Below are 24,267 nucleotides of genomic sequence, written 5' to 3'. Positions count from 1 at the left end.
AAAATTGTTCCTCTGATGCTATGGCATGGCCGAGTGTTGACCAACTTCATACAGCTCTTTATTGTCATGCTCACTGGAAGTCAGTCACAGATCCCGAGACGGTCATCATTTCCTCGACTTACCTGACTCTTGTGGTTGTCTATTGGGGGTCGGCGGGTGAAGGGCTCTCCAGCTCTTCTTGAAGGTGGGTGGAGGGTGCTTGAAGAGATTCGAGACAATCCCCCCCGATGCATGGCTGATATGATCGGGAGGGGGGTTGGGGACTGTTTAGAACTTACAGAGCCCACTCATTGATCTTGTCTCAAGTCAGTTGGGTCCACTCTTGTTTTGTACACAAACAGACAATCAGGAACGATGTGAAGTGCGTATTGCTAATCCATGTTTATAAAAACTGTGTATTTGTCAAGGGGATTAAAATCATTAGGACCGGAGTGTTAAAAGTTCCTTCCATTGATTGAGTTTTAAAAGAGAACAAATATGTCTTCAAAGGCAACTTGCAAAACTTCTTGGGCAGTAACTTTTTTACTCTAATGTGAGACGGTTGTTGTGGGTAAAAAGGGAGCCTTCACTGACAATAAAGAAATGTCTCTTTTATAAAGCCATTTTCAGCTAGCAAAGGATTTTGTTTCGATATTTTATATTTCATTGTGGCCAAACAACAGTGGTAAACCACCTATGTCGGGAAGGGATTCAAAATGCTATCATCACTTTACAAAAAGATTATACAAATTCAACACAAAATTGAAGAAAAAAAAATAATAATTAAATGAAGCCCTGGATTCATAAAACCTAACTAAAGGCCAGTTAGCAACCATTTAAATACACTGAAAACAAAGTTTGTTATAAAACGCATATGGCCAGAAAAATATTGTAAAAGTAGAATACAATGACCTAAACAAATATGCCTCGAAACTGCATGGTTTTCCTTTTACTTTGCAAATTAACACAGTCGGCCATTTATGGGAGTCAAAAATTTGACTCCCATAAATGGCCAACCGTGTTAGTACATCTTCCTCTTTTACACCAACTCCCTCCAAGAATCTACGAGTATAAAATGTCATCCCCCTGCCCCTGCTACTCCTCCTTTTCCTTATCTTCCCATCTGTTTTCTTTTCATTCTTACACACGATCGAAGGTCTCGCCTTGAAATTAAACATGCAGGTCCCGTCTTCGGGGTCCGAGGCAGAGAGAGAGAGAGTGAGAGAGCGAGAGATTTCCTGTGCCATTGCCTCGTACTGTGTATCTTCACGTACGTGTACACCGGGTCACGGTTTGCCTTTCTCTCCCCTCCTGCCCTAGCGGGACTCGTTTGAATGCAAACAACATCTCAGAGAAACCACTTAAGCTATGCTCATTCCCTCGCACACGACCTTGAAAGCGAATACACACACAGATGCATGTCCACACATTAAAGACCTGGCCTACTTTTCTGTAAGTGTTGAACCACTTTTTCCCCTCTGCTCTATTTTGTTTTCCTTGAATTCCCATTTTTTTCTTTTTCTTCTTCTTCTTCGACTCTGAGCACAGCTTCATCCACTTCCTCCTGTTGTGAGACTATGGGCCATTAGCATTGCCGCTGATTATTTGCATTGCGGAGGGACGGGGATAATTCTTGGTTGTTCAGTGTGGTCTTGTGGAGAGGGTATACCTTTAGCGGGAGGTTTTTATGTACAGCGTATTTAGTGGCATAATTACTGTTTAGATTCAACTTCAGGATCAAAACTCCATGCAAAGAAGAGGTTTCAGGGTTTGCCATTAACTTGTTCAGTGACTGGCCTGTAGGAACAGTTCGCTTGTCATTGCAATTGTCTGTCAGCCTTTTCACTCGTCCTTACGGTGTATTAAATAGGGATGCTTTTTAACACCAAATAAGCCACTTTGAGTATTCAGAGTTATTTTGACAGGTCCTCTGGTTCTTTAATTGGCATTTGGCCAGCGGACTAGTGTAAAGGGTGAAAACTAGACCGTTTTAGGTTTGTTGTTGTTCAGTTTAGGTCTGTTCCATAGCTAACAATATAATTTCTATCTAGGGTATACTGGTCGAAACTGCAAACCTTCAGTAACCATTCTAATTAATTTTTTCATCCAAATCATTTTGGAATGTATTGCCCTTGTTCATTTCAACTTCGATGATCTTTCAAAAAGTATCGTCCAGAATTTGGATAAGGTGAGCACATTGTTGCTTCCAAAAGTATGACGGTTCAGTAGGCAGTGGGGGCAACGCCATAGTTAACATTCCTGTTAAAGGAACACGTTGCCTTGGATCGGTCGAGTTGGTCCTTGAAAAGCCTTCTGCAACAGTTTGTTATACAATCGGTATGGTTGGAAAGATGATGTAAAAGTAGAATAAAAGTAGTCAAATTTTTTCCTCCCATAAATGGCTGACAGTGTTATAATGACGTATAATGAAAACCTTGCAATTTTGAGTGATACTTTTGTGGATAATTATATTCTACTTTTAAAACATCTGGTTTAAAACGCTTTTTATAGACCAACTCGTCCGATCCAAGGCAACGTGTTCCTTTAACCACTTCGGATTGGTATTTCAAAATGTTTTCTGTGACTCTTACTTTTTGAAACGTTTTGGAACTTCTAGAGTTATCCAGGCTGTCTGACTGTAAGGTAGTTTAAACAAACACCATCAAACTTGAAGTTGTTACAAAGAGTAATATCAAGTATGATTTCACAGGATGTTTTGAACATTTCAACATTCATGCTGTTTTAAGAAACAAAATGCACTGGGTTTGACATCTTTCTGACCCCCAAAATTGAACTGAAAGAGTAAAGTGGTTCACAGATGTTTTAGTGATATGACCGACTTGTTACATATCTAAGTAACCCAGTTTTAGCTGCAATGTCAGCCTATCACATATACTGACACATAGTCTGCGAGCTCTTCCCTGGTTGAATTCGGATGCCGCTGGCCTTTTACACCACATCGGGAATGCATAAATAGTTATGTCTTGATCCTCGTCAATTAATTAGATAAGCAATGAGGGTGTACCAACTCAGCACCTGTGGCTGTGAAACCCAAGATTAGTCCTGTCAAAACATAATTGGCAAATAATTTCATATAAATTTATATGTGGCATATATCTTCCAGATTTCCAGAGTGGGTATTGTCACACTGAATTAGAAAGTGTATATGTTAACAATGTTGGTCGGTAGTGATTGCTTCATGATTAATTCATGTTGGTCTTAATTCCTGGCTGTATTGTCACTTTTGTTAAATGATTTTTTTTTTTAACTGTAAAATTTTTTTTTTGAATGATCTTCCCGTCAAGAGGACATGGCAAATTCCCAAACGGGGATATAAACACTGAGCTGGCAAAAGTCAATCTCTTGCTCTCATGCAAACATTGGGTTTGATTGGGAGTTGCACAAGTCAAGAAATTGTGTTTCTGTAACTAGATGACAATACTTACTCTTTGTCATTGTGAAATCAGTGGTTTAAAAGCTTGATTGGATTTGAACCCACAACCTTGTAATTGCAAGTCCTGCAGTCTAACCACTGGACTATGGTGAGCGTTCACCAGTGATGAATGGGTTTGGTTCAATGTAGTGTCTATTCCATCCTTTTGGAAACTTGCCGTATTGAATATTGTCACTGATATGCAGACTTTTATCAAAAGAATATATGTTGTGATTATGATACTGGTTCCAGTTGAATGAGTTGAAACAATTAAAATATAAAAAGGTTTTCAAACATGGATGGTTCCAAAACCCCAAACATGAGTTAATCAAATATTTTTTTTTTCTCTTTTAGTAATTGTTTTTCCATCGGGCGATCAGCAGCTAGCCATGGCTGCTCTAGTTTAAAAAAGACTTCTTGCCAAAATGGTTTTAGTGGATTCTCTGCTGATATATTTTCTCTGGGAAGTTTTGTCTCATTTAAAACAACCGTTCTTCCCATTAACAGCTTTAGTAAATCAGGTCCTTTGCTGTATGCTTTCCCTAAAACACACCATCCCTTCCAGTATCTGATGGTCCCTTGACCCAATTTCCCAGTCACTAGCCTTGCTGAAGTGCTAGGGGCAATCCCAATCGGGGACTATTTATATCGCAGAGTCCCAGGGCCCTCCTTGGGCCCGGTGTTTGGTTCCTCCTGTGAGAAGTCAAGTTCATTACCCAGACGGTTGCTTCTGGTGCTTTTTGGTGTTTGGCAAAGGGTCTTGGATCGGTTGAGGACTGGTGTTGACTTCGTTGTTTATAATTTGTTTGTGTCTCAGGTTCCTTGAATCTAGAAATTGAAATGTATCTTCTACGTAAGCTTCTCTTGAAATACTCCATCTGAGATTTTACCTTTATTGAGAAAATTGCGACGGAACCCAGCTTTAAGTCTCGTGCCTACAAGGGTAGAGAAATAAGAGAAGAAAAGTGCTATGTTTAAAAACACAACAAAACACGTAACATACCTCGTTTTCTAGAAAAAGTGAGCAGCATTTTCAGTGAAATTTGCACAGGCTATTTTCTTGATAGTGAGATGGTTTAAAGGGACGAAGTATTTTGTTAAATAAATGTTGAATTTTAGTGACTGTCCATTAGTGATTGTGATTAAAAGGTCATAGATTGGTATTTTTTTTCGTAATGCTGATTTTGTCAGAAAAATTATAAAGAAAGGTTTATTAAAAGTGAAATGTGAAAGTTTCAGCTGAATATAGTGTCCACTTTCTGAGAAAGCAGCAAAAAACTGTCGCAGTATTTTCACAAAAACGGAGGCAGTGGGTACTTAGTTTCTGAAAATGTCACACATTATCAACAGCTGCAGTGCTTCTTACCTAGTAAGTTTTTATGGTCATTCATTTTGGGAGTAACTAAGCTCCAAAGTCCAAAGAGGAAACATTACTGCCTCTTGTTGTTTCTACTAATTAATCATGTGTAGTTTTATCATCCCATTCAAGAACACAGTTTAACATCTAGAAACATGACATAGATGAAAGATCATATCAAACATCGCAAGGAGTTATCCCATAAAACATATCTTTGAAGAAAACATCAAAAGTATTTGTTTTGGGGTTAACAATTTGTAAAAAAAAAACAGCTATCAACTGCAATTAATCCCTCCATTTCAGCAACAATTGTTACTGATATCTTATGAACTGTGTACTGTAAAATGCCCATTTCATGCCCATTTCATACCTTTTGCACATATAAGTGCACTTCCTTGAAAATAAGGAAGTCTGTGGAAGGTCATTTGTAAGGGACACTTAGGCCAAAACCAGTGGACCCAAACAACCATTGTGCTGATGTACTGAGTTTCCCAAAACTTCACTTTGGACATGAAGTATGGATGTTTTTACAGACTTGTTTCCAAATTTGTGTGCTAGAAAACCTCCAGGTGTAATTCTAGCAAAGATTTTTACCAACCAGGCTTGCCCCAAAGCCAAACCATGGACAGCTGAACATCTCCAGAAATATAACGCTTAGAGTGATGAATTAGTTTGGAAGTTAAAAAGAGTTCCTTGACTTGACAGAAGGGACCCCTTCCTTCACCCCCAACAGTGCGTTGTCGGGGCATCTTGCAAGGCGTCTTGCAAGGTTAACCATCATCGTCCAGAAAGCATACCCACCTTATCATGTACTAGAATGATTCATGGCTGGAATGTTAAAGATAAGATGCCCACTTCAGTTGTTAATCTGTGAGAAATCAATTGTGAATATTTAACTTTTTTTTTTTTTAAAGTGATTTATCTCGTGGCGGTGTCAGTAATTCGTGCGACTGTACATGATTTTCTGAAGTGCTGTCTTCACTAAAGTTATAAGAATTATTTGTATTAGACAGATTGAATAGTTTCTTGTTTGATTTTATGAGTTTCTCTCTCAAATGCCCTTAAATTGATTGCATGGTTTAGAAATTATACAAAGTACAGCAAATTTTGAGAAATTAGCGCCAGAATCAGCTAGTAATTTTTAAATTTTCTAGGTCAGGTTATCTATCAGTATATGGGCATTAAAGGTAGTGGACACTATCGGTAATTACTCAAAATAATTATTAGCATAAAACCTTTCTTGGTGACGAGTAATGAGGAGAGGTTGATGGTATAAAACATTGTGAGAAACGGCTCCGTCTGAAGTAGTGTAGTTTTCGAGAAAGAAGTAATTTTCCACGAATTTGATTTCCGAGACCTCAGATTTAGAACTTGACGTCTCGAAATCAACCATCTAAATGCACACAACTTCGTGTGACAAGGTGTTTTTTCTTTCATAGTTGTCTCGCAAGTTCGATGAACGATTGAGCTCAAATTTTCACAGGTTTGTTATTTTATGCATATGTTGAGATACACAAACTGTGAAGGCTAGTCTTTGACAATTACCAATACTGTCCAGTGTCTTTAATATTCGTTTTAAAACTTGACTTCCGATTTTCTTTACCAAAAGCCATACAAAAGCATACTATACTACTCGTCCAGCTTCCCACCCCCCCCCCCCTCCAAGATCATGTGTGAGTATGAGAGACATACCAGGCAGAAGAATAACATATATAAAACCATTAAATGCTGTATGTGTTTTACAATTCTTCTTGGAGGGTTTGACGGAATACTGTACCCCTCTGCAAAACTAATGGTTTGACATTCCTTTAAAAGCTGTAGAACAAATCCTGAATAAAAAGATATATTCAGTAAGGCAGGTGGGAAGCAGGATGATCAAGCATCAAATACACTGGTGCACTGCCTTCACCCGTTTAAAAACAGAAAACAGAATCTTACATGGGGTTGATTTCTGTGCTCCCCCCCCCCCCCTGGATCCGATGCGGCAGCATGGTAACATGACTACTCAGGAAATACGGGGCCAGTGTATACCTTAAGGCCAGGTGGACCACAACATAATTATATGGGTTGAGGTAGCCCCAAGGCCTGCCTGATAAAGGGGAGTTAAACTTGTGCTAATAGCCAATTTTACCCTGGTTTAACCCAATAGCTTGGTCTGTCATTGCATTGGGTTGAATAACCTAAGCGGTGCGGTTGTTGAGGGGGAGTTACGAAAGGTTATCTTCCCATGTGGAACTTAAATAAATAAGTAAATTACTGAAACATTTACTCCTTTTTTTTGCGGTTTTTGAAGAACTATGATGTGATTGTGTGCAAGTATTGTATGTATTTGAATGTTTGAACCAGATAAAGGTATTGGTGTTATTTCCATCACTTGTTAAAGCAATGTATATTGGACTAAACACTTCCACACCGTGGTCCATCAAGATGCCTTTATTGACCTCTTGCACACTGCGAAACGCACCTCCGCACAATGCACATCTACCATTTTCGCAAGTTTGGGAATTCTTTTTATTTCTAACATGGCGGACAGGTTATGCTTAGATTTGGTGTTACTCACCCTGGCTACCATGGGCATCGTGCCGTGTTTCTCGCACTAACCCCTGGGAGTGATGTACTGAGAAACAAAGCTGATTGGCTCATAAAATTGGTTATGCATTAGATGTTAAGTGTGCGCGTGCGTAGTTTTAAGATATTTGCATGATCAAGCCCGCGTTTCTTATGGCATGAACACATTCTTTAAAAAAAAACCAAAAAAAACAAGGATGAACCACGGTCGCTTAATTAATGAACCAATTCCAGGGGTTTTGATCGAGCAAGGCATGCTTGGATAAAATTGCGCGGCGTGATCGATCACCCCTGGGAACGAGGATGGGTGTTACTCATCTACATGTATCTGTGCCTCACATGGATGTAATTTTGTCAAAATAAAGCAGGCCTGATACTTCCCGGAGGCAACGGAGGCGATTGCCTCCGTTGCCCCTTGCCATTGCCTAGGTGCCCTTGAAATGCTCCAGTAGAAATTTACAATTTCCTCATAGGGTGCCCTTTGCCAAAGAGAAAATGCCTTAGTGCCTTTGCCCTTTCAGGTAACGTGTCGTGGCTGAGCGGTCAATCGCACTGGACTCAAGTTCTGGTGTTTTTGATCAGCAGCGTGTGGGTTCGAGTCCCATCTTGATGCTTGTGTTCTTAAGACACTTAATTTATTGCTTTGTCCTGTGGATGGTACGCAACCTGTAGCTCCTGTGTTGTGTAGTGTGAAATAAAACCCCAGTACAGTTCTAAAACTCTTTAAAGGTGCTATATAAATAGGTCTTGTAATTCAAAAACTTACCATACCCGTTGTCGTAATCATAACTATACATTCAGTTTTTGTTAATTTCAAAAGCAAGGTGTTCATGAGTGATGCCATCAAATTGTGATTAAATGAATTGGTTGTGACATTTCACCTTATCAATTCAATGTCTGGTTCAGGAGTGGGATTTTGTTTCCAATATAAAACAATTTCCGGTTTAAACGGGAAGTCAAGGTCAAAGGGGTCACATTTTGTGGAGTGTTGAAATGAAATTTAAAATACCTTTCAAATGACATAAAGATTGTACAAATCCATAAACAAATTTCATAATCAGTGAGTTTTAAATTAATCAAACTTTCTTTTAAAGAATTATAATTAATTTCTGTCTTTGTAAAAGCACTCTGTTCAACTAGACACATAATTCAAACATAGTTAAACCCACAGAAAAAAATATGCTCAAACAAGATCCTACTCGGTTATGCCCCTATAACAAAAATGGAAGAACTGAAGTTATGTTTGAAGTTGATGAGGGGTTGAGCATGGTCTTGTAGATTGATTATACTGCCCTCTAGTGGTGCAAATCATTCTTCCAGGATTTATTACAATATTTATTTGATTGATTCTATATCTACGATCCTTGCTGTTGTGCATTGTGTGAACAGAACCTCATACTATAAAAAGGCACTCTGACATTTTAATCAAATCCTATATTGAGGTCAACAATTTTTATAATTTGCAGTTTCAGATGCGTTTTGATAATAAAAGGAACATTTGATTGTCCAATTTATATCTCTTAACCCATCTTGCTCCCACGCCCCACTCCTCCGAGTACATCAGAGGATTGTGCGAACAGTAAACTTAACGTCAAGGTGGAATTCCTTGTTAGATCTCGGTGGGCACCAATTAAATTGTCTCCATATTGCCGAATGATTAATTTTTTTTCCCCTCCCCGGAATTGATTTAATAATGCCTCTCCATATCCCGGGCAGTCTCACATCTCACCCAAGGCTCAAAAGCGGAACTAGTGCGAGGAAATACGAACGAGGGATGAAAACATTAAGAGGAAGAAAAAAATCAAGGGGAGGGAAAAAAACCTAAAGCCATTGAATATTGTAGCTCTGCATACGACAAATTGTTTCAGATAGCATACTAGCCTCTTGGCCGTGGTCGTCTTGTCACGTTTAATTTTGTCTGCCTGGCCTGGTTTCAGGCAGTGTTTGGTTTATTCTTTGCCTGACTGCCACTGCATCTGCAGAAACTGAATGGGATATCAACGTCAACTCAACTAACAGACATTTTCGTTGTTTAGACAGTTCCATGTACATATTGAACTGTTTCTGGTTGGTTTGGTATTGATTTGTTTTAGGCTTGTGAGGATTGTCTTAATAACAGTCTGAAAAATAAAAGGGTTCCGTTTTTAACTTGCTTTGCCGACTTTAAAATATAAAAGAGAGAATAAATGGAAACGGTTTGACAATCAAACATAGCACAGTTGTGGATGCTTTTGTTTGAAGTACCACATTTTCATTTGATAACGTGTGAGAGTAATTGGCACTTGTAAGACAACTTATTTTCAGACCTTTTTAGAACTTTGAAAACACCCTTTGAAAACGAGAATGGAAAATTTTGTGCTACTATTTTGAAATCTTTTTTATGTATCTTGTATGAAATGTAATTGATTAAGAATCAGTTGCTGTAACTGAGAGGTACATGTTCTGTAAATGGCAAAATGACAAGCGGTGGTAGAAATGACAATTTTAATGACAATTTTAAGTGTTTGAAAAGACAACTTCAAGTGTTGAAACTGTACTTACATTTTGTATCAATTGATTGCAAATTATGTTTTTCACATTGGCATTCAACAAGTTTTGAAATCTTTCAGGCATTCATTGTTCACCCAAGTAAATTCCAGCGTGTTGTTTCAGTTTCAAAATTTAATATAGGAGTCTTGCATGGATAAACTTAGGACGCTTGAGATGCTTGGCAGTGCCGTTTCTGTATTATTGTTCCCCGCCTATATTGTCTATATGCAGGGTTCGACCTTAACGCAGGTCCGTTGGCCAAATGCCAGTAGAAATCGCGGCGGACCAGCTGAAACACCTTGCCAACTGGTCCGGCTGACCAGTCAAAAATATCGGCAGCGGTACTACAGAACTATGAAAATTTTAAACTATTTTCAGGCTCGAATAAAATGTAAAAACATTCACTCAAGGTTTGGATAAAACGTAATAAAAATCACTCGAAGTGCCGCTGAACGCTGGCAAACTTCCGATGATCACGCGTACACAGCGCAAAATCCCATCATGTAACGCAAAGGCTTATAGTCTTCGTATAAGTTCACGTGTGGCAGAAAGTGTAAGAAATACTGAACGCTAGAGGGCGTTTCAGAATATTCGATAGCGTGGGAATAGACGCCCTCTATTGGTGAAAGTACGCAATAGCTTACAAAACTAGCTTCAATCGCCTTGACAGAAGACCACAAAGCAAAACACATTCTGTCAGCAGCATGGTCGGTCAACGGAGCAGATTTCCGTGTGGGAATAAGAGTCTAGCGTGTTTACGAAAAACGAGCGAGACGGTGAGGCTTCATTCAACAAAAATTACCAAGCTAGGATACTCTGGATGAGCAAAAAGGAGTATTTAATTGTGTTTAGTAAAGTTCTTCCGTCCTGATTTTGGGTAATTTTGTTGTTATTTGGGGCTGTTTTTTTTTGCGGGCGATTGGTGGGCGATCTAGTTTATCTATGGTTTTATTGGTCACATATAATGCGCGGTTGTTTGGGGTTTTTTGCGAGTTGATTTCAAGAAAGACTTGGGTTCTAGAAAGCAATCATGTGTTAAACAAAGGCGCAGTTGTTTTTGCTGCTTTTAAAAACGTTTTTAAATGAAAATTTTGTTCACAAAACAGACACCGGCACCGACCATTCCATACACATAATTGAAAAAAATACCGTCAAACTCGTATGCTTCTTCATGGACTTTTTTGATGTCTACTTTTTGTTGGGGTTTTTTCTGGACGAAAGTGGGAAGATTTTGGAACTTCGGTACGACATGGAGGAATGGGTACGATGTATTATGTTTATGAATACTTATTAAAACTACAATAATAGGCAATGTTTATACATGATAAAATAACTTGAGCGATCGCACGTAACCCTCCCCCACAGTAGATTTGAAGGCAGTACATAAAAAGTTAATGATATTTTAACAGTCGGTTTTAAAGTGTTTTTTGGGGTGTTTTTATAGTAAAAACACTATTTTTTTTTCTTCATAAAAAAGTTCTTCTTACTTAGGAATACTTTTATGTTGAGTGCTTACAATAAACCGTGGACTAAAAAAAAACTACCTAAATAAAGACCATTTTGCTCTGACAAATAATTTGACCTGTTTTTAAATTAACTTTAATAACGCTATTGTTATTACATTTTTAAAGAAAAAATACTCTCAAATTAATTATCCTTTACGAACACAATAACTTGGTACACATAAATAAAGTATGGCTTCCAGTGCAGTTAAGTTGACGTTGCAAATCATGTTGAATTTTGAAATAGTGAAATAGCGACGATCGAAAATCGAGCAGTTGGTATACAACAGAATACTATTAGTTTAAAAAAAAAATAGCATAAAAAATTGACGGACCAGTCAAAAACCTGGCGGACCAGTGAAAAATCAAGCCAACTGGTCCTGCTGGCCAGTTGAAAAAAAAGTTAAGGGCAACCCCTGTATATGGGGCAAGGTTGTGTCATGACAGACAAGGTTGATGTTTGTGAGTTTATAAACCAAATATTGAATGCATTTTGTTCTCGCATTTGTAGTGGAAGATAATCACTCATTCGGGGTCATCCATTTCACTCGGCTTCCACAATAGAACAGTCCATATATCACCTTGTGGTGATATTCTACGACAGTGCACTCCAATGCACTTAATATTTGTACATACTGGTAAAATACATATTTTATCTTTTGTTTGTATACATGTACATCATGAAAATTCAATCTTCAAAAAATCCTCCTCAGAAAAACAGTCTGATTTTGAAGGATCTGGGACTGTAGGCATAAAAATCAATTGATTATAACTGAGCTAACCATATCAATGCTATCAAAGGGCCAATAGTTTGGGGTTGAATTACGATCAAAGATCGTATAGCGCTACCGCAGGTGCAAGAGTTTCAACTCAGGGTGAATGTGGAGTATGTAATGGAGACCATTGTAGTTTTTTAAAGTAACTCTTTTAATGCAACAATAAATCAGTTCAGACAATGACCAATGCTATTGCTAGCAATGTTTTAACAAAACACCTGCTTACCAAAATGGCGCCCATGCTGTACTTTACTCATATTCTGTTAGTAGACATGGTAGTAGAGCTTAAGGTGACAATCTTGCCCCTGCGACACTTTGCTTACACTAGAATGGAGGATATTGTAGGATTCAGGTGGGTGTCTAACCAAAGACACAAGGGGTGTTCAGGTTTTCTTGTAATCCCTTTGAGGTAAACTAGCGACTGCCATATATGAGTCAAGACAAGCACTCTGATTTACTTGAGTCCGGTTTAAATAACCCAATTTTTAGGGAAGGAACAAATTGTTTGTAGAGTCTTGGAATTGTTGTACTTTTTGTGTTATTTGTTTTAAACAAGCTTTATCACAGAAGAAACTAAACAGGAATACTGTTTTTGTGAGGTTTACATATATTTTTTTGTATGATATGTTCCTTTTTCCAAACATATCATTTCATTTCTATCATCTTCAATGTGAAAAGAAGAAAAAAAACAGAAAAAAAACCCACACTCTCTAGAAAAGTGACTAGTGAGCTGGATTCAGTCAAACACCATTATCTGAAAGAGAAACCTACACGCTGGCGCGTACATTGTAAGGAAACTAGAACAACTTTAATAACATTTGTCTCCGTGTCTGTTTAATTTCTCATCCAGTGTTGCCAAATTGCTGGCGAGATTTCATTTGATGGAGAAGCACTTCATCAGCGGAGCTTGGCAGACGTAATATAACCCAGTGCAAACAATCACATGGTCATATCGTTTGCGCTCAGAGTAGAAAATTCTCTGGTCTGCTGTTTGCTTTGTGTGGCATTTTCAATTCACGAATGTAATTGGATGCATTTTCGTTTTCTAATTTGTTTTTGTGTTTTTTGTGAGTGCATTTTTTTTCCCCTCTGATGTTCATGAATGTGCTTTGGGATTTTACGGCAACAAACGTGTTTGGATGATTAGTCTCAGGGATCCCAGTGATAAATCTCATGCATACTAATGCTCAGATTCATCATTGCCAGGATTTGAAACTAATATTTGCAGTATTGCCACATACATTTGTACGTGTTTACAGAAAAAAAAGCCATGTACTTAATTGAGTCATGTTGGTGTGTGCCCAATTTCATGGCAGTGCTTACCAAGGAGTTCTGCGACTACAGTTCAAAGACTTACATGTACATGTGCGTGCTTTATGGGGATTTGTAAGAGCAGAATTCCATGTTCATGATGGTGGTGAGCAGTGCTTTGAATTTTGGCTCAGGTTGGTAGAAAAATAAAATGGCCGTCATGGATTTAGAGTAAGTGGGTATTTATGGAGTTTACTTTCTACACAGATTTTAAATCCTATTATATGGGCCAAATGCACAATTGCCATCTTAAAAATATACCGCATGCATCTTTGGAAACTGAGTGCAGTTTAAAAAATGAATCAAGCTGCTACAGTCTGAGGAAATCAAAATTAAGCGTGAACTTGTGACTAAGCCAGTCATTGTACCAAATATTATTCAAATCTATTACTCGTAAATGGCTTTTTACATGTACGCCTTGCCTCAATCGATGTCAAACTGTTACAAATACCATGATAAGAATCAGCGTAACTGGTTTAAAATCAACCAACCGGTTTAAAACCAACCGAGCCGGTTTCAATTTATCTTGTAATCCAATACAAGACAATCTTACAATGTCAGTTTGTTTCACCAACCTGCCCCAGAAATCCTCTCAGTAAGGATGAAAGAAAAGAAAATTGGGTCAACGCCGACGTTAAAATCCCTTGCATCAATGGGATTGTTCTAGTTACATATTTATGTCTCCTTCTAGATGGTCTAGATGCTCTCATATCTGACCTTCATCTAAAGAGTTAAACCCGTCTTACAGGAATATCTACCCTCATTGGGCAGACTGTTCGATTTGTTTTTTAATTAGGAACTTATGTGTGCATCGTACTGTGAATTCATTTCTTATTAGATATTCAATGTTTGTTGTAATTCTTTCATAGAATTTTTTGTCAAATGACTATCTGTCAAATGTAAGAGACCTGAAGGTCCAGTGTGAAGTTTGTTTGAAATACAAGAATGGAAACAGATTTCAAGGGTCTTGGGTACTTATTGTAGGACACAAAACACAATGTCCACAGATTTGCATTAAAGGAACATGTTGCCTTGGATCAGTCGAGTTGGTCTTTGAAAAGCGTTTGAAACCAGTTGTTATGAAATGCAAATGGTTAGATAGATAATTTAAAAGTAGAATTTAATGATCCACACAAACATGCCTCCAAATTGCACGGTTTTCCTTTTACCTCTCGAAGAAACATGGTCGACCATTTTGTGGAGTAAAACTTTTGACTCCATAAAATGGCCGACCGTGTTAGTTCGCGAGGTAAAAGGAAAACCGTGCAACTTTGAGTGATACTTGTGTGGATCATTACATTCTACTTTTAAAATATCTTTCTAACCATATGCATTTCATAACATTTTTTCAAACGCTTTTCAAAGACCAACTCGACCGATTTAAACTTACACGGTTTAAAGATAATGATGGTAGAAAGCTTCCCTTAAATATTACTTACTGAGGTGCTGTAGTTACTTAAAATTACTTTTTTACAAAAAGATTTAGGTAATTTTGTTTTATTTATAACCAATAAAGAGTTATTTGGCGCAGGTGGTTTGTCAACATTTTTGCAATAGTGTTAAAAAATAATCCAATAATACAGAAGGAAGGCATTGTTGTAATCAGGAATCAACCTCAATCCAACTAAATATGTTCAAAAAATAATTGGAAATTGAAGAGGGCATGGTCTAGGGGGGGATGGCACTGAGGTTTTCCTCACCATGCTGCCAGCACCTACATCCATTTGAAAGAAGTAAACATCTGGATCAGAACTTGTACATTTTGTTTCAAGCACTTCATAACACTAAAAGCGAAATAGCCCCCTCTGTTGGTGGGATAGAACTAATAATTGTATTGTTTTTTTGGGTCATTGGTTAGTATAGACGATGTGACCATGTTAACATTCAAACCGCCCTCTGTTGAAAACACACTGTACACGTCATGTTTCGCCGGGCAAAAAGACGCGTAGTCATGGTAAGATTGCGTGTACTTACTAGCTGGCTGCCAAAACACAAAACATGGTTTTGCCCGGCGATATGCGCGCGAATCATGTTATGGTTTCGAGTGACATCAGAGGTCACATTGTCTGTATTATTTCCAATCCGTTAGATGACAAAAATGACACGCAATAACAGTGTTTAATTTTACACCTTGTTGTTGCTTAGGCTGCTTGCTTAGGCTGCTGCTTAGGCTGCTGCTTAGGCTGCTGCTTAGGCTGCTGCTTAGGCACAGGCTCAGACTGGCTTAGACTGTGGCTTAGGTTGTGGCTTAGACTGCTGCTTATAACACGGCTTAGACTGACTGTGGCTTAGACTGCAGCCTATAGAATGGCTTAGACTGTGGCTTACACTGTGGCTTACACTACAGCTTATAATATGGCTTAGACTGTGGCTTAGGTTGTGGCTTAGACTGCAGCTTATAATACGGCTTAGAGTGCAGTTTAGGATGTAGCTTAGGCCTTGGCTTAGGCTCTGGCTTAGGCACTGTCAGCCCTGTACCAAAAGCATATGTTTTCAAAATTACTTACTTAATTTACAATGAAGATGTATGGAATTATGTGAAGTACGATAGTTTCAGACGAGATCAAATTTTCTACACAATCCTTGTTAACATTTTATAATAAAAACGCAAGGTTATTCATATATATATTATTTAAAATATATTTAGGATATTTATTTTGATGTTTTAAGTTACCTCAAAATTTAACACCTAGTAAATGTAGTTTTAGTATGAAAAATAGTTATTTGTCCGAAACATCACCCTTTTAATAACATTGTGTATAAGCCATTAATAATCACAAAAATAATTACACATTTGGTTCACTGGGACAGACCCAGTAATTGTTCAAGGCAGCGGGCACTATTGGTAACTACTGAAAATAATGTTAGCATAAAACCTTTCTTGATTACGAGTAATGGGGAGAGGTTGATAATATCAAACACAGTGAGAAATGGCTCACTCTGAAGTAACAAAGTTTTAGAGAAAAAGAAGTTATTTTCCATGAATTTGATTTCAAGACCTCAGAATTAGATTTTGCGGTCTCGAAATCAAGCATCTGAAAGCACACAACTTTGTGTGACAAGGGTGTTTTTTCAACGACCAATTGAGTTCAAATTTTCACATGTTTGTTATTTTATGCATATGTTGAGATACAACAAGTGAGAAGACTGGTCTTTGACAATCACCAATAGTGTCCATTGTCTCTAATATGAAATATTTAAAAAGTAAGGTTATAAGGTAGAATTCTAACTGATATTTTAAAATATTTCAGTGTATATGAAAAGATACAAAACCAAAATTGTTAACCTAACATTACAAATCCAACTCATTGTTTCCTAAATAAATGTTTCTATTTCCTCCACTACCCTGAAATATATTTTAATAAATCATAAACAAGTTTCAACTATGCCATTTACACCTAATCTCCATTATAATAATAATAAAGAACACTTCCTATTTTTCTGATGGCAGCACTAAGCAGACAGTGTTTTCTTGTGCATTGGGTATGGGCAAAGACTAACAGCATATTTGTTGCCTATTCTAAATTTTTCAGATTGCCTGTTCCAAGCCTGGACTGAACTACTACATTTCTTTTCTTGGATGGAGTCATCTTTTGATGAGACTAGGTTTGACATTTCTTGAGAGCGGGCTATAGCAAGAGTTTCAAAGCCCTAAGGACCCTTGGTAAGTGTTTTTATATCTATTGTTGAAACTAATTTTAATTCCTGATTTGATATTTTTCTCTCCTCGGATTAGCCGCTTTGTACAAAATCTCCATGAGTGTAAGATGCAAAGTTTGCCCATTTATGAACCGGAAGGAAAGGTTTAAATTGGGTCATGTCTGTGCAAAAAATTAACCAAAGTTATTATCTACAAAATGATGCAAAAATAATGTCATTTGGTGCAGGATATATGAGTTAATGTAATCTATAAACATGATGAATTCATGACGAGGTAGTCTGTTTAAAGCCCTTTCACATGAGAGCAATTTGGAAACTGTACAATGGGTGTAAACTTTTACAAAATGTACCTTGTGTGAAAGGACAGCTGTTGTTTCTACTTTCCAAGTTCTCTTGCAAAATCTTGTCAAATAGTGCTACATTTTACAACCATGCTTAAATAAAGCAAGGGAGCCCTGTTAAATTGCTGTCATGTGAATAGGACTTTAGAGAAACAAAATTAAGCTGTAAGCTCTAATATCTTGTACCGATAGGAAAATGTTTTGGTATAAGATTATCTGATAGCGAACTGCGTACAAAACCTATTGGATTTTGCAAAAAAAGAATTCATTGAATAAGGCTAACATCGTAACAAAAAAGGTCTTTATGATGTACACTACTGTTTTAATAACATCTCTGTACTGCAATTAGTACTGGTTGCTCTACCAGTGTCTTACCACTGGCCCCTTGATTTTACATACGTCAATGAATATTCATTTCCCGTCCGCACCCCAAGGGAAGTTTACCATTCCAGTTTAATATCACCTTTGCTCCACGTGTACTTGCCACCTCGTTTGAGAAACATTTGCTCATCAAAGCCGCTGAACTTGAGAGCTTCTGCAACACCCACATCCAGCATCGACTTGGAAGGTTTCTTGGTACCCTCGGTACAGTCTAGAAATCGCATCTGTCAATAGAAAGATAAAACAAATAAATAAATAGGATGCTGCTAAGTTAAAAGTGTTTTGGGTTTGTTTTTGAGAGATGTTGAAATTGGAAAAATAAATAAAACTTTCACAGCTTTTTCTGTGAGACTCAGGGGGTTGTTCAGGAATGGACATAGACTCTCTGCGGATACTCTAAATGCGTATTATCAAATAGAAGGAATTTTTTTGTCAGAAATATATACATTTAGATGTCTAGAATTCCATGTCATTTTTTTTTTTTTTTTTTGGGGGGGGGAGGGGAATCTAGCTAATTGTCAAACCCATTATCAATCTAGAGCAGATATTTTAAATGTTAGACAAATGAGAATGCCTGGAAAATAACTATTAGTTATCCCTCATATAATCTGTCTGGTGGAAAAAACCCAACAAACAAACACTTTTAAATTGTTTCCTTTTTTTCAGACTATGTATGTGTGTATTTTAAAAGAACTTACGTATTCGTCAAGGATAAGGTATGAGTTCTGCATCTGGTGTAGGAAATGAAAAATAAAACACAGTTATTGCGAGCAATTTAATATAGGGTTTGTGTTCGGTGCTCATTCATAAGGATTTTAAAATACACAAATAAATTAGAAATAAAGCAATCTAAGAAATTCACAACACAATTCTTTCTGTCAAGTTGTGTCTAAAGATTCTCAACACTTCCAAAACATGTTACAAGCTCCCTTTTCTCTTGCTTGGATCTTTTACTGTAACAATGATTACCTTTTCATTGGACTCTGGGACCAAGCATTTGACATCTTTGTGTCTTTGTAGAAACATTTGAAACTCCTCTTCAGTGATGACGTAGGATTCAGCATTACGAAGGGCGTCCTCTCCGCTGTTTTCACCCCCGATTAACAGACATTGAAAAACCTTTCAGGAGGAAAACAAAATGAATAAACAATAATGTCTCTTTTCTAAGTGATGTAAAAATACATTAGTGATTGGCTCTGTAAAATGTGGGACATAAAACTTTTTGAGTTCTATACATCACATGGCTAAAAAGACCATACAACAAACAAGCTCCATTTTGACCTATCTTCAAAGATTCTATGATGTCATTAACACAAACAGGTGTCTTTTATCATAAAATACTACAACTACACAATGTTTTTAAATCCTTTTAATTTCTTAATAAAATATAACATTACTTTGTTTAATAGGGCCTACCACTGAAGTTTTTTGTTTAATGAGTAATTTTTTACATCAGCTAAACCAACAGTTAAGTTCCTTGAGATGTCACTCGTTGATGCCGTTTGACTTGTAGTGACTTTTATTGTCTCTGAATGGTTGTTGGACCCACAGTTAGTGACCCTCATCATATCATTGTATAATGAAGAACACTACTGCTGCATTACAAACCTTCCAACGGCATGGGTTCAGATCCAGAATACACTCTGCCATGTACTCATCCTTGTTGTAGGTGTTGATAACACTGTTGATCTTAAAAGCAATCTGTGAACATAAATAAAACAATATTATCAAGCAGTTTGGAGCATTCAGGTTGGCTAGGTGGTTTCTTCCCTGACTTTCACCCCTGTGGACCCCGGTTCGAATCCCGGACGTGAGTCTTGCAAGTTGATTGGTTTTTCAGTTTGATAGCATAGGTGACACCTATGGTGTTCTTTATGTTGCAATATTTGGGTTTTCCCTCCTACATCTAAAACTGACATTTCCTTATCATCTTCTGTACCCAGGTATCTTTAGGCCTCGCTGGTTGCTTTTCAGGTTTCCTTTATAGAGGGACCTTTAGTTTCTTAATAAGAAAAAAAGTGTTCAAAAAAGTTTACAAAATGCAATTCAAATCACGCAGTTGCATAGAGACAGGGTTTCTCATGCTCTGGTTGTTTTTCTTGTGTATTGTTTTTATTGTGGCTTTACTAACTTGGGTTTGTTTGATTGGCATAGTGGTTAGAATCACACCTGAGATACTATGTGGATTGGGCTTTCAGTCCCTACCCAACTGCATTAGTTTTTTTCCTGGAAAAACTTTGGCAATTTTTTTATCCAATGAAAGGTTTGAACTCCCTCGACTTAAGAAAACATAGCCGATAAATTTTTTATCATCAATATGGCAAAGAATGGGTTTTTTTTTTTTTTTAATTTTTCTAAATTTTCTCAAAATAAGATCATGTGTTACCACTTCAACGACAGAGAGCTTCTTTTTATACTTGTTCAGGGTCAAGTACTATTAGCCACAGGTCAGCAGCTCCAAAAAGCTGAACTAGGACAAACCAGTTTCACCTGTGTTGTGAATTATAAGCAATGACCATTTTGTCCCATTCAGAGACAGTCCAAGGGCAGGGAGTGTGTATACACAAGAACGGTGAAAAATATCTGTGTATTCGTTCAGGTTTATAGGATTTGAGGCATTGCACGGTGAGGTATCAATATCTCCTGACGCTGACTAGAACCAGCTAGTCGAAACGTTGAGACCAATTTAAGAACTGACTTCGCGGTAGTACAGTTTATCACAATCCTATAAGCTAAAGTAGTAGTCCCAGCCTATTTTCGATACCATCCGCCTGGGTAATAGTTAAAAAGCAGGATGGTTCTTTTCAGAACTGAGAAGTCTCCCGAACCCCGAACATCTACATGCACTCCACGGTAGTAGAATAAAGCAAGACAGTTCTCTAAGAAGAAACTCTACCTGGCAAGTAGATACACACAAGGTGTTACCACAAACCAAATATTCGTTCAGGTTGTTAGCAAAATTACATCTCTAATGTAATCTGTCTTTATTCATACCATTTCATATTTCAAAGATCAGCAGCCTTAGCTTGCTTGGAAAATTGTATAGAGAACTTTACTGTAGAGAGCGGAATACAAAATAAGTGATGAGGAATACTTTGCTTTATGAGTATACACATACATGGATTATTAAAATGGGTGTGCATGTATTCAGAACATAGCATAAGGACATGGTGGAAAACTTTCCGTAAAATCGGTTTTACTTGGAAATGCTACAGTTTTTGAGAAACAAGTTTTTAGTAAAAACAAAAAGGCCCTTTTTCATAACTATTTTCTCTTGAATCCAATGATCGATTGAGTTCAAACTGTCACAGGTATGATTCCTTGTACGTTTTTGGTCACATAAAAAGTGCAAATGTGTTGGTATTTGACAATTACTAATGTTGTCAGCAAGTTTTAAGGAAAGTTATAAATCGCCAGGGAATCTGACTGGATATCCGGCAGTTGAATGTTGAGTGGCTTCGGACTGCTCCCCCCTCCTTGCAACAAATTTATTGACAAAAACTGCTCCAGCCCAAAAATGCTTCAAAGAAAAGTAAAACATGAAATGAAAAAGGTAATCACAGTTGTGAGGTAGTTATGTTTAACTTCTGTACCTGATATTTGTGGGAATTTAAATAGGGAAACCCCAATGCTAGGGCTAGATAGCTCAATTGGTAAAGCGATGGTGCGTCAATCTTGAGGTCTCAGGTTCAAACCCCGCTCCACTAAATTTATCATTGTCAAGCCCAAAAATGCTTCGAAGAAAGTAAAACATGGATTTTGACGGTAAGAAAAAGAAAAAAAGGAATCACAGCTGCTGAGGAGGTTGGTTTCAAATTCTTCTAATACCTTATATTTGTGGCAGTAATCCCTGACAGAGTGCAAACTATCCAGGTGATCTTTCCTCCCTTGTTGACGTCCGATCTTTTCATTGACTGCAGGGTCAAAACTATCACAGGAAATAGCCAAGATATCCAGATGCTCACCTGTGAGAGATAAATTGTCATGCATGAAACAGCAGTTTGCTAAATATGATACTTCAATGTTTGATATTTTGTTATAATTCATTTGGGGTTGAACAAATTAAAAATTTTAAGTAATAGACCACAGGGGAGACTGAATGGGTAGGTTTTATATAACATTGGATTGAACAAAGAAAACTTGACTTGAGTGAGACTCGAACCTGCCATCTCTGGTTACAAGGCAGTTACAGGTTGACTTGGAGACTGCCAACATTAGGGATAGATAGCTCTCTCGGTGGAGGATTTAATCTAGAGGTTGCCGGTTTAACTACTGCTCTGGTAAAACATTTTATCCCTTTTATGCAAATGTGATACTTTTCTTAGTGCTTAATTAAAACTGTTCAAATGATAAACTTCATGAGGTAATTTCACCTCTTGTTTTATTTTATTTATTTCAATTCTGTTTTTGTAAAATGAAAAATTGGTCCAGTTGACAGTCTTCCATACTTGAGTCCAGGTATGACTCCACATGCTAAGATTTACCATAATCTTGGAACCATTGTTCACTGATGAGGCTTCCATTGCTGACGATAGTAACACTTGGCAACTCTAACTCTTCCTTGCAGTAGCGGACGAGTTCTCCCACAAACTTCCCTCGCTTGACAATGAACGGTTCACCTCCAGAAAAGTTGACTTTTTCCATTCCTGTCATAAATATCAAAGGTAGAGAGTGATCTCAGTCATTGATAAAATAGATGTTAAACATACATCAGGATAAAGAATATTAATTTTGGTTTTAACCTTAAAACGATGTGTGTAAGCACTGTAAACTTTCCTGAGTCCTGTGAACAAAAAAATCACATATTTACTTGGGTGGGATTCGAACCCACGACCCTTGCAATTCTAGATTCAGTGTCTTACCAACTAGATCCCCAAGATTGCCCAGTAGCTAGAGGCAGTTTGAATCTCACCGGAGTAATATGCCTGTGAGTATACAGTGCTAACACACATTCGTCTAATGGTAAAACCAAAATTAATAAATTATTGATATTTGAAATAAAGATGAACCCTCAGTCGTCGATCCCAGGTTGCAGCCCCCTTTTATACACTGTATTGTGATTCCTGTCCCATGGCCACCATCCTAAAGGGATCACTCCACTTCCAACCAAATTCTAAAGGGATCGCTCTGCATCCAACCAACCAGGAAGCCCGTCTCAACCAGCCAAACACCTCGTAGCACAGCAGTTCAGGTGAACATTAACCGCATCTGGCATTTAGGCTTAAGACAGCAGGGAAATCACCACACCAAAAACCTGAGATTGCAGAACTTCTAGTCTAAGTTTTTTTTTTTAACTGGCACACTTAAATTACAAGATGGTGCAGCTTACGGCTTTAATAGTTTCTTGAATCTTGACTTGTTATACTATCCTAAAAGCATTGCTGCTGTCCTGGAGAGGGTGGGAAGAAAAAGCTGGGTTGCTCTGTGTTAAGAAATTGAAGTGATTTTTTTTTTAATGTTGAAGCGTGGGTGTTGGTGTTTGTAACTTTGACTTGGAATTTAAAGAATGAATAATGATTTAGTTTTAAATCAGTGAAGGAAACTTCCTACTCTTGAAGAATGAACTTCCTCTCACCCCCCCCCCCCCCACTTCTGTCTCAATCCTTAAACCCAACCATCAGTCCTCGTGGTACTTACCCGCCTCCTTGAGCATGCGGAGTCCCTTTTTAGCTTCTTCTATTGGCAGCACGAAGGATGTCTTTGCAGTGTGGAAGCAGAACCCACAGGAATAGTTGCATTGTCTGGTGAAGTGGTAGTTAACGCTCTGTGGTAGTAAAGGGGAATCCTCCCCTGAACCTTCCTGGGCGACTGTAGTCTCCTTTTTGCCCACAGCATCTTGTTTCTTCTCATCATTGGTCCTGAACTTTTCCCATAAGGAAGCTACAGTAAAAGCTACAACGATGGCAATGCAAATGCCTATATTCGCATTGATTCGGTCCTCAGACCAAATTCCCACGATAAATGTATCAATAGACATTCCTGACACAGTGTTCAATGATTATGTTCGTGAGAAAATAGAAATTAGCCGTTGCTAACTGCTTACCAACCCAAAGCTCCTACGGTATAAATGCAGGCAATAACTCTGCGCCACGCCCCCAGTTCAAAAAGGCATGATTTCACTGAAATTCTTCTTCTTGTGTGTCGGGGCAGTCAGCACCAACATAAATCCAGAGCCTCAAATAGATTCATGCACCATCCAGGCGGCTCTGATCCTGATCATCCGACACCAAACTTCTCAACTTTTTTGTCTCAACCAGAACCTTCTCACACTAGTTACTACATGTACTTGTACCAACACATAATGGACATGTACGTAAAAACTTGTGTACAAACAATGCTCTGGAGGTCATAAGCTTTTTTCTATTGTCAAACTGCAATGCAACACACAAAACAGGTATACAGGTATATTCATGTGTGTATAATAGAATCA

At 37.8% G+C, this 24,267-nt stretch overlaps 2 protein-coding genes across 2 annotated transcripts in view; one reads left to right on the top strand and one right to left on the bottom strand.

Annotated features, from left to right (window-relative positions):
* The window catches only part of LOC139936551 (vitamin D3 receptor B-like), a 272,855-nt gene that overhangs the window by 13,126 nt on the left and 235,462 nt on the right, over window positions 1-24,267 (top strand). Inside the window, exon 2 of the mRNA XM_071931399.1 lies at window positions 16,989-17,119. The gene's annotated coding sequence lies outside the window, so the exon portion shown is untranslated. The remainder of the gene's footprint in view (window positions 1-16,988; window positions 17,120-24,267) is intronic.
* Window positions 17,114-24,132, bottom strand: LOC139936581 (S-adenosylmethionine-dependent nucleotide dehydratase RSAD2-like). Its single transcript, XM_071931426.1, has 7 exons — window positions 23,475-24,132; window positions 22,322-22,483; window positions 21,666-21,802; window positions 19,446-19,538; window positions 18,807-18,956; window positions 18,536-18,568; window positions 17,114-18,061 (listed from the first exon to the last, which is right to left on the bottom strand). The coding sequence occupies exons 1-7, from the start codon at window positions 23,812-23,814 to the stop codon at window positions 17,897-17,899; spliced, it is 1,080 nt and encodes a 359-aa protein (XP_071787527.1). The 5' UTR covers window positions 23,815-24,132; the 3' UTR covers window positions 17,114-17,896.

The sequence above is a fragment of the Asterias amurensis genome, chromosome 1 (assembly GCF_032118995.1).
Source record: "Asterias amurensis chromosome 1, ASM3211899v1".
Lineage (NCBI taxonomy): Eukaryota > Metazoa > Echinodermata > Asteroidea > Forcipulatida > Asteriidae > Asterias > Asterias amurensis.
Note: the sequence above shows the minus strand (reverse complement) of the source record. Positions and strands in the feature narration are given on the sequence as shown.